Source organism: Pogoniulus pusillus, chromosome 1 (genome assembly GCF_015220805.1).
Source record: "Pogoniulus pusillus isolate bPogPus1 chromosome 1, bPogPus1.pri, whole genome shotgun sequence".
Classification (NCBI taxonomy): Eukaryota; Metazoa; Chordata; class Aves; order Piciformes; family Lybiidae; genus Pogoniulus; species Pogoniulus pusillus.
In genome coordinates, this window is record NC_087264.1 from 42,451,336 (window position 1) to 42,463,223 (window position 11,888).

General features: G+C 48.5%; 1 protein-coding gene across 1 annotated transcript; it reads left to right on the top strand.

Moving 5' to 3' along the window:
- The first annotated feature begins 841 nt into the window (after positions 1–841).
- AHSA1 (activator of HSP90 ATPase activity 1) lies at positions 842–7,121 on the top strand. The gene is made up of 9 exons (XM_064150514.1): positions 842–1,224; positions 1,588–1,778; positions 1,959–2,041; positions 2,545–2,662; positions 4,282–4,370; positions 4,705–4,839; positions 5,632–5,733; positions 6,235–6,286; positions 6,702–7,121. Exons 1-9 carry the CDS (start codon positions 1,145–1,147, stop codon positions 6,872–6,874), a joined length of 1,023 nt encoding a protein of 340 aa, XP_064006584.1. The 5' UTR covers positions 842–1,144; the 3' UTR covers positions 6,875–7,121.
- Positions 7,122–11,888: the final 4,767 nt, after the last annotated feature.

Here is an 11,888-nt window from a genome sequence, read left to right on the forward strand (position 1 = left end):
GCAGCCGGGCTTGGGCAGCTGAGAGGAGCAGCCTGCGGGTCCGGGCAGCAGCGCGGTCTGTGCGCTGGGCACTGTGCGCAGCCGGGCTCGGGCAGCTGCCAGAGCAGCCTGTGGGTCCGGGCAGCAGCGCGGTCTGTGAGCTGGGCACTGAGGGCTGGGCACTGAGCGCTGGGCTGTCCGCAGCCGGGCTCGGGCAGCTGCGAGGAGCAGCCTGCGGGTCCGGGCAGCAGCGCGGAGCAGCCTGCGGGTCCGGGCAGCAGCGCGGTCTGAGCGCTGGGCACTGAGCCCTGGGCACTGAGCGCTGGGCTGTTCGCAGGGCTGTCCGCAGCCGGGCTCGGGCAGCTGCGAGAGCAGCCTGCGGGTCCGGGCAGCAGCGCGGTCTGTGCGCTGGGCACTGTCCGCAGCCGGGCTCGGGCAGCTGCCAGAGCAGCCTGCGGGTCCGGGCAGCAGCGCGGTCTGTGCGCTGGGCACTGTGCGCTGGGCACTGAGCGCTGGGCACTGAGCGCTGGGCTGTCCGCAGCCGGGCTCGGGCAGCTGCGAGGAGCAGCCTGCGGGTCCGGGCAGCAGCGCGGTCTGAGCGCTGGGCACTGAGCCCTGGGCACTGAGCGCTGGGCTGTCCGCAGCCGGGCTCGGGCAGCTGCCAGAGCAGCCTGCGGGTCCGGGCAGCAGCGCGGTCTGAGCGCTGGGCACTGAGCGCTGGGCTGTCCGCTGGGCTGTCCGCAGCCGGGCTCGGGCAGCTGCCAGAGCAGCCTGCGGGTCCGGGCAGCAGCGCGGTCTGTGCGCTGGGCACTGAGCGCTGGGCTGTCCGCAGCCGGGCTCGGGCAGCTGCGAGGAGCAGCCTGCGGGTCCGGGCAGCAGCGCGGTCTGTGCGCTGGGCACTGAGCGCTGGGCTGCCGACAGCCGCGTTCGGGCAGCTGCGAGGTGCGGCCAGCTCCAGGAGCTGCCGGCCAGCAGAAGAGGCAGCGAAGCGGCAGCTGGAAGTGGCGCGGCGGAACCAAGAAGGCGAGCCTGTGCCGGGCGGGGGAAGGTGCCGGAAGGGACCGTGCCGGTGCCGGAAGCCGGGAGGTGGCGCGGCGGCCGGCGGTTCTAGCAGTTTCTACGGGCGAGCGGTGCGGAGGAGGCGGCGGCGGCGGCAGCGGTCCCGATGGCCAAGTGGGGGGAGGGAGACCCGCGCTGGATCGTCGAGCAGCGGGCGGACGCCACTAACGTCAACAACTGGCACTGGTGAGCGGGCCGAGCGGGCCGGCTCCGAGCCCCGCCAGGGCGGCTGCGCTGGCGTGCCCTGAGGCGGAGGGAGGCTGCCGGCCGGTGTCCCCGGGAAGGGCTCTTTCCTCCCGCTACGTGTGTGCTGGTGCTGGGCTGGGCGTGTCCGGGCGGAGAGGGCCCTCGCCTGTGTTCGTGTGGGGGGTATCGGAGCTGGTGCGTGGGGGCGCCCAGGTAGTGCCTGGGAGGGAAGTGTCCTGGGGCAGGGCTCTGTGCCTGTCGGAGCGAGGCGGAGAGGGCAGGACCCGGGAAGGTTAGGTAGTCCCAACGTGTGCTGGTGCTGCGGCCTGGCCCAGATTCTCACACCACCCGCTTTTCCCGCAGGACGGAGCGAGATGCCTCCAACTGGTCCACCGAGCGGCTGAAAACTCTTCTCCTGCCTGTAAGGGTGGAGAGTGAGGAAGGGGCTTGTGAGGTGACAGAAGTGAGCAAGCTGGATGGAGAAGCTTCCATTAACAATCGAAAAGGGAAACTCATCTTCTTCTATGAATGGGCGATCAAGCTGGCATGGACTGGTGAGTGCTGTTCTCTGCTTCTGTTTCTAAGATAGATTCAAATAGAGATTAAAAATAAGAATGCTTATCTCATTGGGGAAATAGTAATAAAGGGAAGTATTGCGCTGTGCTCTGATACGTTTGCTTTTACAACAACTGAAGCAAGAAATCTTGAGCTAGACAACTTAACTGTAATTACAGGCACCTCAAAGACAGGAGTGAAATACAAAGGTTATGTGGAGATTCCTAACCTTTCAGATGAAAACGACATCGATGAAGTCGAGGTAAGCACAGCTAAAGGCTGATGTGGTGTGGATGTTCCACCCAGAATCTTTATAGAAGTAATACTTCTTCTGTGTTACCTTTTGAAGGGTATTTGTGTGTAACTTTTTTAGTGCCAGAGACTACTTAGGTTAACAGAACCAGGGAATCACAGAATGGTTTGGGTTGGGATCTTAGACGTTATCTAGTTCCAGTGCCCCTGCCATGGGCAAGGACACCTTCCACCAGACCAGGTTGCTCAAAGCGCCATTCAGCCTGGCCTTGAACACTTCCAGCGGTGCATCTTTATCAAATTCCTGTCTTCTAGATGTAAAAGCTCTATAACACATGAAGACATTTAGGTACATGTGTACATTGCTGTAGGTTCATAGAGGTAAAGTGAAAGGTTAATAAAATTGCATTGTCATATGTGAAAGTTTGGTCAAAGTTTATCTGTGATGCTGAACTGAGTAATAAAAGGATCATGCAGGTATAGCTTTGTTAATCTGTGCTTGTCCTTGTTTAGATCCTTGTCAGCCTTGCTAAAGATGAGCCTGACACTAACTTGAAGACACTGATGAAACAAGAGGGTGCAAAAAAAATAAGAGATGCAATGAAAACTTACATCAGCACTCTCAAAACAGGTATGTAACGGAGAAGAAGTGCTATGGGAGCCCGTATGGGCTAGGGCTAAAGGAAGATTGGGATAACAAGAGGCTTAAATATTAGATCCTTAGCCTATCTCAACAGGAAAGTGTGACAGCAACAACAGTAACTTTTCTGGCTGTTTTGAAAATGGCATCTGGCAAGAAGCACTTCTGTCTTCAAATACAAGCATGGCCCAGAAGGATTTGTTTTAGTGATAACCCAGTAGTAACAGGTTTTTTGTACTGGTGTTCTAGAATTGAGAATGTCCTTCACACACTGAAGCTCAGCTATGGAGAATATGAAGGCTAGTAAAATGTGTTTGCTACCCCAGTGACACGCAAGTAGCAGGCGCTGCGTGTGGCACAGTCTGGCCTTTAGCTAGTCCTGTAGGAGGTGATAACTTACTTCTCTCTAGTTCATTAGTTTTTCTCTTCTGCCATGCTGGTAAAGGCATCTAGTGTTAACTGGACATGGCTCTGCAGGTTTTGTGGGTGTCATTGAGCATTTCAGGTCAAGATTAAAATTATTACAGAAAATAAACTTGATTGCAGCCGTTGGAGTTGAGTCAGTATCCTCTGGCAGAGTTCTGCTTTGCTGTCTAGTACAGGCTGGGCACACTACAGTTGCCTTTTATATCCGATTACTTATACTACACTGCACGTGCTGGATACTCAGGCTTTGTTGAATACAAGCCACTGGTGGCTGCAGCTTTTCCAGGATAAAACTTCTGTACTTTAGGGTTGTTTTTTTGTCAGATGCTTTAGTGTTCAGGGCGGGAGATGCAGTCACTCAGTGGAAGATGAGAATGTTGCTCAGGTAGAACTATATAAAACTGTGGGCTGGAATAAGTTCCAGGAACTCAATGATGTGATGTACAAGATATACATGTAATAAAGTTCTGCTATATAATGGAATTTCGCAAGGTTGAACAGATGAAGAGAAAGGAGAAAGAGCAGATGTTTGGTAATGACAGAGTGATAGAGCTGGATTAAAAAGCAAACATGGTGTTGAAAGAGGTAGAAGCTTCAGGTGGAGTTACAAAAACACTAGTGCAGCTTGGCAGGGCACTGATGAGACCTGACCTCCCTTGGGTTTCTGTGTGTAGTCCTGTCATGTGGTGTCAACAAAGATAACGTGAAGATGGCGCTAGAAGTAACTGTTCTGCACTACAACAACAGGAGAAAGGGAGAGCCTGTCTGAAAAGCAATTGAAAAGCTGGGTTTGGTTTGTGTAGACCAGTAAGACAAAAGTATTTGAGATATGATTGATATTTATATTAGAGAGTAAGAGGGGGGAAAAAAGCTACGTAAGTGTAAGGCTAACATAAACGCAAGAACAACATGTGGAATATAATGATTGGTGTGTCTAGGCTAGGAAGAGGAGGTAAGTTCAGACAAGTTCTGATATGGGTTTCAGTGAGGAGTAGTGAGGACAAGAAGAATTAACTGCCTGTAAAAAGAGGTCTCTATTTTTTCCGAGACTGTTTTGAGTCATGGATGCTAGCAAGAGCATGGGGGAAACCAGGAATCCCTTTCTGGTTTTGTATTTCAAAGCACAGTTAAAACTGTTTGCTTGGTCTTTTATTAGTTTCATGGGGGCATTCCTGTCTTTCCAGAATTCACCCAGGGCATGATTTTGCCCACAGTGAATGGAGAAGTTATGGAAACAACACCTCAAGTGGCTCCTAAAGCAGAAGACCGCAAGGTAAACGAAGCTGTGCAAAGTGCTTTTGGATCTGCAAAGGAAAGGGTACACAGCGTTAGATTCTGGAGCGTGCAGGAGCAGCCTGTGCTGTTTGTGGGATGCATATAGTCAGCAGTCTGAGTTCTGACTGTTTTGATTTGCAGCACGTGATGTTTCTTAATTCAGTCAGAGTTATCAATCTGCTTTTTAGGCTCAGATATGATTGTATCTAATTATGTCTTTACCAAAGGCCTTTGAGGGGTTTTTTTCTCCTCTTGGATATGTGAACCACTGGCTCAGCCCTTTCTTTCTGTGACAAATCCAGGGGTGTGTGTTTTGCTTGTTGTTTTGCTAGAAGGCAGCTAGCAGCAGTACTGCCACATCGCAGTCCAAGTCCATCGGAGTCAAGATTCCTACATGCAAGATCAGCTTGAAGGATACCTTCTTAACATCTCCTGAGGAACTCTACCGGGTGTTTGTTACACAGGAGGTAATGCCAGGCTTATTCTGAGATTTGTTCTTTGCACATGAGGAATTGTTTCTAAAAAGCTTTTTAGAGCATTCTGTAGGATGTTCATGATCCATGAGAAGGGAGTAAGAAATCTGGTCTGCAGAACAGTTGGCTTAAAGCTTACATGTGTATCTTTTCACAGTTGACAAGAGAGGATTAATGCCAGCCAGAAGCCAGTTCCAGAATGCTATAAGCACGTATCTATAAGTGTATCTCTTGCTGCATGTGGCCACATCTCTTGGGGTTTACAGTTGTGTGCTCTTGGTTTTGGTTTGTTTCTTTTTTCCTTTAAGGTGGTTTCAAAGCATACTTTGGGAATAGCTTTTCCTCTCTTGGACATGCAGGAGAAAGAGCAGCATTCTGTCATTACTTAAAAATGATCTTAGTGTTTTATTCCTCTTCTTAAAACAAGCAAACTAACATAAACTAAGCAAAGACAGAAAGAAACTACAAAGAATGGAAAATACCCACTTTTCTCACAACTAGGTTTCATTAAGGAATCAACAGAGTAAAAATGTGGCTTACAGAACACTGCATGGAGTATGAAAGCTAGGGGTTCTTTTCCTATGACAGGGAGAAGGCTCTTGTGGTGGCTACAGGCTTGATTTTCTGGCTAGGGCAGGGTATTTTGACTGATCTTGATGAAGACCTTACACTGTTGACATGCCTCCTCTTCCAGAGCCTTGGTATCTTGGTGGGGGTGTCATTAGGGATCAAGTTTGCAAGCAGATAATGCAAAGTAATACAGATATTCTCCTGGATTCTTTTCAGATGGTCCAAGCTTTTACTCATGCACAAGCCACCTTGGAGGCTGATAAAGGAGGCAAATTTCAGTTGCTGGATGGCAGTGTAACAGGAGAGTTTGTTGACCTAGTAAGTAGTAACAAGTGCAGATATATCTTGCTTAGGGGCAGCTTCTTGTTTTTCAGTTACCAGTTCTATCACAGAGCTTTGGTTAGTTGTGGAGTTCTGTCTGGTGCCCATAGTTACCTCTAATTGATTGCTGTGGCTATTGAACTATTCCTCTATAGTACAGATTAATGTATGGGACTTCAGCTTGGGGAGGAAATCTGGCTTCTGGTCATACAGCTGCCCTGTCTTTGCTTTTACTGACTTGTTACAGGCTGGAGGGGTGTTAAAGACTCTTTTCCTCTTCGACCTTCCTTCCACTGAAGTCTCCTGGGCAGGGACACTGTCTCAGTGTTGGGAGCCTACTATGGCCTTCTGTCCTAGAAGAGGGGTGGAAAGAAAAGGACACTTAAATGTCCTTCCCTCTGTGTGTGTTTCTGAAGGGGTCTCTGAGGCTTCAGATTAACTTCCTCACTAGACTGCAGGATCTGAAAAAAATTGCTACTCTGTCCTTCTCTTTTCAAGGTCCCTGAGAAGCAACTTGTTATGAAATGGAGATTTAAATCTTGGCCAGCCGGTAAGTAGTCCAAGAATGGACCCTTGCCTATGTTTGAAGATTTCCATCCCCATTTGCCTCACCACCCTCTGGCTTGTGATCAGGGAATACTCAGTGTTCTGGGAGCTATCCCAGCTTCATATCCCACATGATCAGGTCAGAATCATCAGCCATGGCTTAGAGCAGTAGTCAGGGATTAGGAACAAGGAAGTAGTGGCTTGCTCAGCTGTGGCTGCAAGTGCTTTGAATCCCATGAAGAGGGAGCCCTCTCCTCCCTCTATGTCTGAAGAAGGCCTGCAGCTGTCATAAACAGATCCTCTGGGATGGATCCTGAGGAGTCTTTTAGATGGTGCTGTGTGAGAGGAGAATCAGAGCAGCAGCTTGAGGCAGCATTTACTGTACTACACACTTGACAGATTTGCTTTGGTTCCTCCAGGGCACTTTGCAACAATTACCTTGAACTTTCATGACAAAGGTGGTGAGACAGAAGTGTGCTTGGAAGGAAAGGGCATACCTGCCAGTGAGGAGGAAAGAACAAAGCAAGGCTGGCAGCGCTACTACTTCGAGGGCATTAAACAGACATTTGGCTATGGTGCCCGCTTGTTTTAATACCAGTTGCTGGGAAGGCTCTGCCCGAAGACTCTGCCGCGAGGACTGATTCTCACCTGTCCCTTTCTAATCTTGGCCGTGCTGCTGAGTAAAGTGGGATGACAGGTGATAAGGAAGGCCATTGAGCAGCACCACTTTCAGTCCCTCACTGCTTTGTGCATGTCTCGTGCTGCAGGGGATTCTCTTACATGTACATACTTCTATTGCTAAATAAACCTAACTTAAAAAAAAACACTCTGGAACTTGTGTCATCAGTTTGGCTTGAGTTCAAAGGGTTGGTTGATAGGCTGAGAAAGGGATCTGTCTGGAAAAACAGCAATCAATAAGGAGTGCTGATCCCAATGTGATTTACTTCTCACTTCTGGGGGAGTAGAGAGCATTAGCTTGATGCAGTTTTTAGTTTGAGCAGCTGCTCGTTTTCTCTGCTTTTGATCTGCCGCTAGTAAATGTTTTAAACCCTTTCCATTTCTGAAGGGATCTAAGATGCTGTTTAAGCTATTTCCCTCCTCTCTTACACATCCATTTCTCCATCACACTCCACTCTTAGACAAACCTGCTCCATTAGAGTCCTAATAGTTTGTTCACCTTATATCTGAAAAAACAAAATGACTGCCAGAGAAACTCCCACCTACAAAACCATTCTAGCAGGTTGCAAGTCCCAGGGTCAGCTACCTCCAAGAGGGTGGGGTTGATTTCTGTAAAACAAGGTGCAGTACTTTCAGCTGACCCCACTTCTGCTGCTTTGGCTGGTGAGGGGAAACCCACTTGTTTGTTCCTCTGCTATTAATTCAGTTCCCAGAGTTATCTTCCAAAGCAACAAACTTAGAGGATAAGGAAGAAACCCAGTTCTGCTGGTTAGTAGTGCCAGTATGCTTAACCTCAATTGTGAGGCCTGAGCTTCTCTCACACACTTTTCTGCTAGTGTTTTCTCCAGTGCATGTAGGCTAGAAATAAGTACTGCTGCTAGGTGAGAATTACTGTTTTGGGGAGGACTTTTTGTTTTTCTAAATATGAATGGCATGTTGTTGCCATCCCCTTCAGTAGAGGAGACAGGGACAAAACCAACCCAACACCACAGTGCCTGTTACTAAAATTGACTTTCAAGTAGTGGAAAGAGTATAGGTTTTTCCATGCACCACTCCAAAGTGATTTCTTCATGGCAAGGTGTGTAGGGGCATCAAGAGTGCAGTACAAATGCACAAGTTCTATTGTGTGCTCACTCCTGAGCAACTGCAAAAGTTGTTTAAAGACACAGTAGGTGTAGATGCTGCAGATATCTTGGCAGAATTCTTAACACCCAGATGATCTGCTGGGCTGCAGGAGTGTAACAAAAGTAAGCACCCTGATGTCACTGCAAGTTTGGTTTTCTGTTTGGGAAGCTCTGAACCATGGAAAACTTTAACAGCAAGCCTAGCAGGCAAGTTCACCACCAAGGCAAGAGCTTTGGTAAAAGATCTGTAAAATCATTTGAAAACTGGAAGAAAAGTAGCTCATTCTACATTAACTTGGGAGAAACTCTGCAGCCCAATCGAATGTCCTTGCTGTGCTTTGGCAGCCGTGCTGGCAGCTGCCTGGGCTGTGGTAGCAGTGTTCGCCTGCAGCAGGGCTCTGCTGGCACAGCTGAGCCAAGGCAGCAGAAGGCAGGCCCCGCTAATCACCTGCTGCTGGAAGGTTAGGAAGTGGGACAGGAAGGCAGCTGAAGTGGAATTTTAATTGCCTTCCTTTCATCACAAACAGGGTTTACTTCGGGTATCCTGCTGCTACTTTAATAAGATATGCTTTGGCCTCAGTCAGTAACTTGCTCTTTTTCCAGCAAAAGTGACTGCTCTGAGTTATGCTGGTACTGCACCAGCTGGCTCCCTGTCCCTTGCGTTGGAAACTGCCCACAGCAGCAGAACAGGCTGTAGCCATGCTCTAACAGCTGTTCACAACTGAATCTATTGGACTAACCCACTGGTGAGGGAAAGCCTGTGCCAACATGTGCTTACCCTGAGCCACAGAGTGTATGAGGGTATGCTAGCAGGGCACAGCAGTGGTAATGCCTTACACCACTTCACAAAGGTGATCTGAGCCTTTAGTTGTGGCATGCTGGTCAAAGTCCCTGTGCTACACTCACCTGTTCTCACAGCATGGAGACCCAATTCCTTCAGCTACAGCTGACATCTGGTGCAAGTGCTACAGATGCTAATGAGAAACCCCAGACCTTTGCTTTTCCTGATAATACTAGGAGAGCTAGATACAAATTTCAACCCTCCAACTATTTGGAGTTGAGAGGGCTATATGAGGAAGAAAAGCAAAGTCCTGTATACTGCTGCTAAAAAGCTCTTTGACCATCTGAACTGACACAGGGTGAGAGGGAAAATTTTGTGAATTAAAGAAAACAAAGCTTAAAAACCCTCATAAAACAAAAACAGAAGTAAATGATGAATTTTTCAGTGCTGAGAGGTCAGAGGTGGATGTTAACAGGCTACACATGAGGCATATGAAGTATAAGGAGCAACTACCAAAAAATGGAATATGGTGGCCTAACCAAATGAGTCTCTGAACACATTTAGTGAATTCTGGGATTTCTTGCAGCTGGTGATTCAGCACCACTAAAAGTTTGCAGAGATTCAGAACAGGAGTGGGAAAATTCATGGAAGGAGGACCATTAGACCAACCAGCATACCTCAAGAAGTCTCTTGGTCACCAACTGCTGTCAAGGAAAGCACTTCAGGGAAATAGCTACATGTACTTGTCCTTCTCTTTACTCTCCTTACTACTCACCTGCTCTTGATCACTGTCAGAGACTGGATACTAGTTTAGGTAGACCTGCATTATGACTCACTTGATCCTTTATCCTGTGTTTTGATCATTTATGTATGTGAGACCTGTATGGGGAAAATAAGGCCACAAATTAAAGAGACAGAAACTCCCTAGCCTAAGTAACTATGAAAACTGCTCTGAAACCTCATCCCAACCCTACTTCAGTGGCAAATCAGGAAGAACATACCTAGATAAGCAGGCAAAAAGTAATGACCAACACATCTGTATCACAGCCACATCAAGCACAACTCACACTGAGGTAGCCTAGTGCTGTTCTTCAGCAGAATAGCTGGGCCTTATTAAGACTTTAGGCAATGCTTTTTATATGTTATTTTTATTAGTAAATAAGGGAAGGCCTAATAGAGCTGTAATGAATCCAGCATGTTTCAGTATAGAATAGAATTGATCACTTAAATGTCTAAAACAATTTACATCACCATTGGTGGTGTAAAGTCCTTAGAAGACAAGTTCAGGATTGAAAATTGTTGTAACCAAGTGGAAAAGTGATCCAGGAGAAAAAAAGACCATATATATATGTATGTATATATATGTATATATATATTTGACCTCACTGAAGTGCTAAATTTTACACTGGGGCAGAAACCACAGTAATGTGCACAAAAGGAAAAGCAAAAGGCTTGGCAGCACATCTGTAAATGATGCTTAAGTTGGGCAAGTTATGGTGAACTTTCAAATGAACATAAGTTCAAACCATCATGCAAGAGAAGAGAAGCTGCCTGGGCAGGCTGTGGTTTGCAGGATTTGTGAAGAAGTCCTTCCATACAGCATTAAGAAAGCCCCACAGTTTTGGGCTACATGCTTCAAGGAAGCTGTGAATTACTTGGAGCAAGCTCAGTGGAAGGCAATGAGACTGACTAGAGGTCTGCAAATACAGCCTGTAAGGAAAGCCTGAAAGAATGGCACCAAGTCTGGAGAAGATGGCAGAGAGGGAGGGAAATAGGGAGCACCATGACAAACCTCTGAAATACAGGAGAGGTGTAAGCAAGTAAGGCAGTTCTCTGTAAACTGAAGATTAGACGAAGTGATCTTAAAGCAAGAAGGCTGCTAGGAAAGTTTTTCTCTCTGAAGCACAGTAAAGCTGAGGGTACTGTGGCATCTCCATCACTGGACAGTCTGGAATCTAGGAGGGAGTGGGATCCATCAGTGAGGAACAATTTGCCCATGTCTAGTTTCTCAAGACTCTTGTCTAAATCTGTTCTTCTGTGGTACATCCCTGTGTGTGAAGGTTGTGATGCTTGGCAGAGGGGACACTTTTCCTGGCTCTTCAGAAATGTCACAGCCACCTTGCCAGTGACTGCTCAGCTTCCACAGCACACACAAGCCTGGGCAGGGTGAGGGCTGGCAGGGGCTAGTGTGGTGGAGGATGCTGGCTAGTGCGTGGCTCTGCTGCAGCCCCTGGCCCCTGTGTGACGATCAAGCTGCGCAGGGCTGTGATCCCTGCTGCTGGGCTCCCATGCAATGACAGAAGAATAGCTGACATGCTTGCAAGGACCTGGAACAAAGAAGAGCCTGAGCCCCGGCAGCTGGGCTCCTCTCAGGCATTTCTGAGGGGCAGCTGGCTGCTGCGTGGCAGGGAAGGAGACATTCCTTTCCTGACTTCAAACGTGTAGGTCTCTTCTCTGCGGAGATGGAGTAAATCCTGCCCCTTGGACACATTGGGCAGGGCTACCTCAGCGTGATTTCAGCTCCCCTCTGCATAGTGTCAGTGAAAAGTGGAGCAGAGGAAATGCTCTGCTGGGTGCTGGCCACCCACTAGGGGTAGATTTCTGCCCTTGGGGTGTAGGCAAAGCCCAGGAGACCAAGTCTTGACACAAACTCCTGTGTTCGCACTGCAGTCAGCAGGACTGCTGCTGGAGAACAGCAGCTAGTGTGGTCCAAAGATTTTTACTCTTCTGCAGAGAAGCCAGCAGCAGTGTGCCATGCTGTGTCACCAGCACACTCAGTCTGGAGGGCCAGTCAGGCCAGTTTTAACTCAAAGTCCACAGACCGTCACAACCACAATTTGTTCTTTCCTAGGCTATGGCCAGGCCTTGCAGTTCAGATCTGCCCCACAGGCTTCGGCCAAACTCTCCTGGTATGGTCATTCTCTGTCTTCTCTTCCCAAAGCAGTTATTTCTGGGACCAGCTGGGGGTTCTGTGTGCTTCCCAAGAAGCAGGTGCCCTGAAAAAAAGCAGATAGCTAATGGCA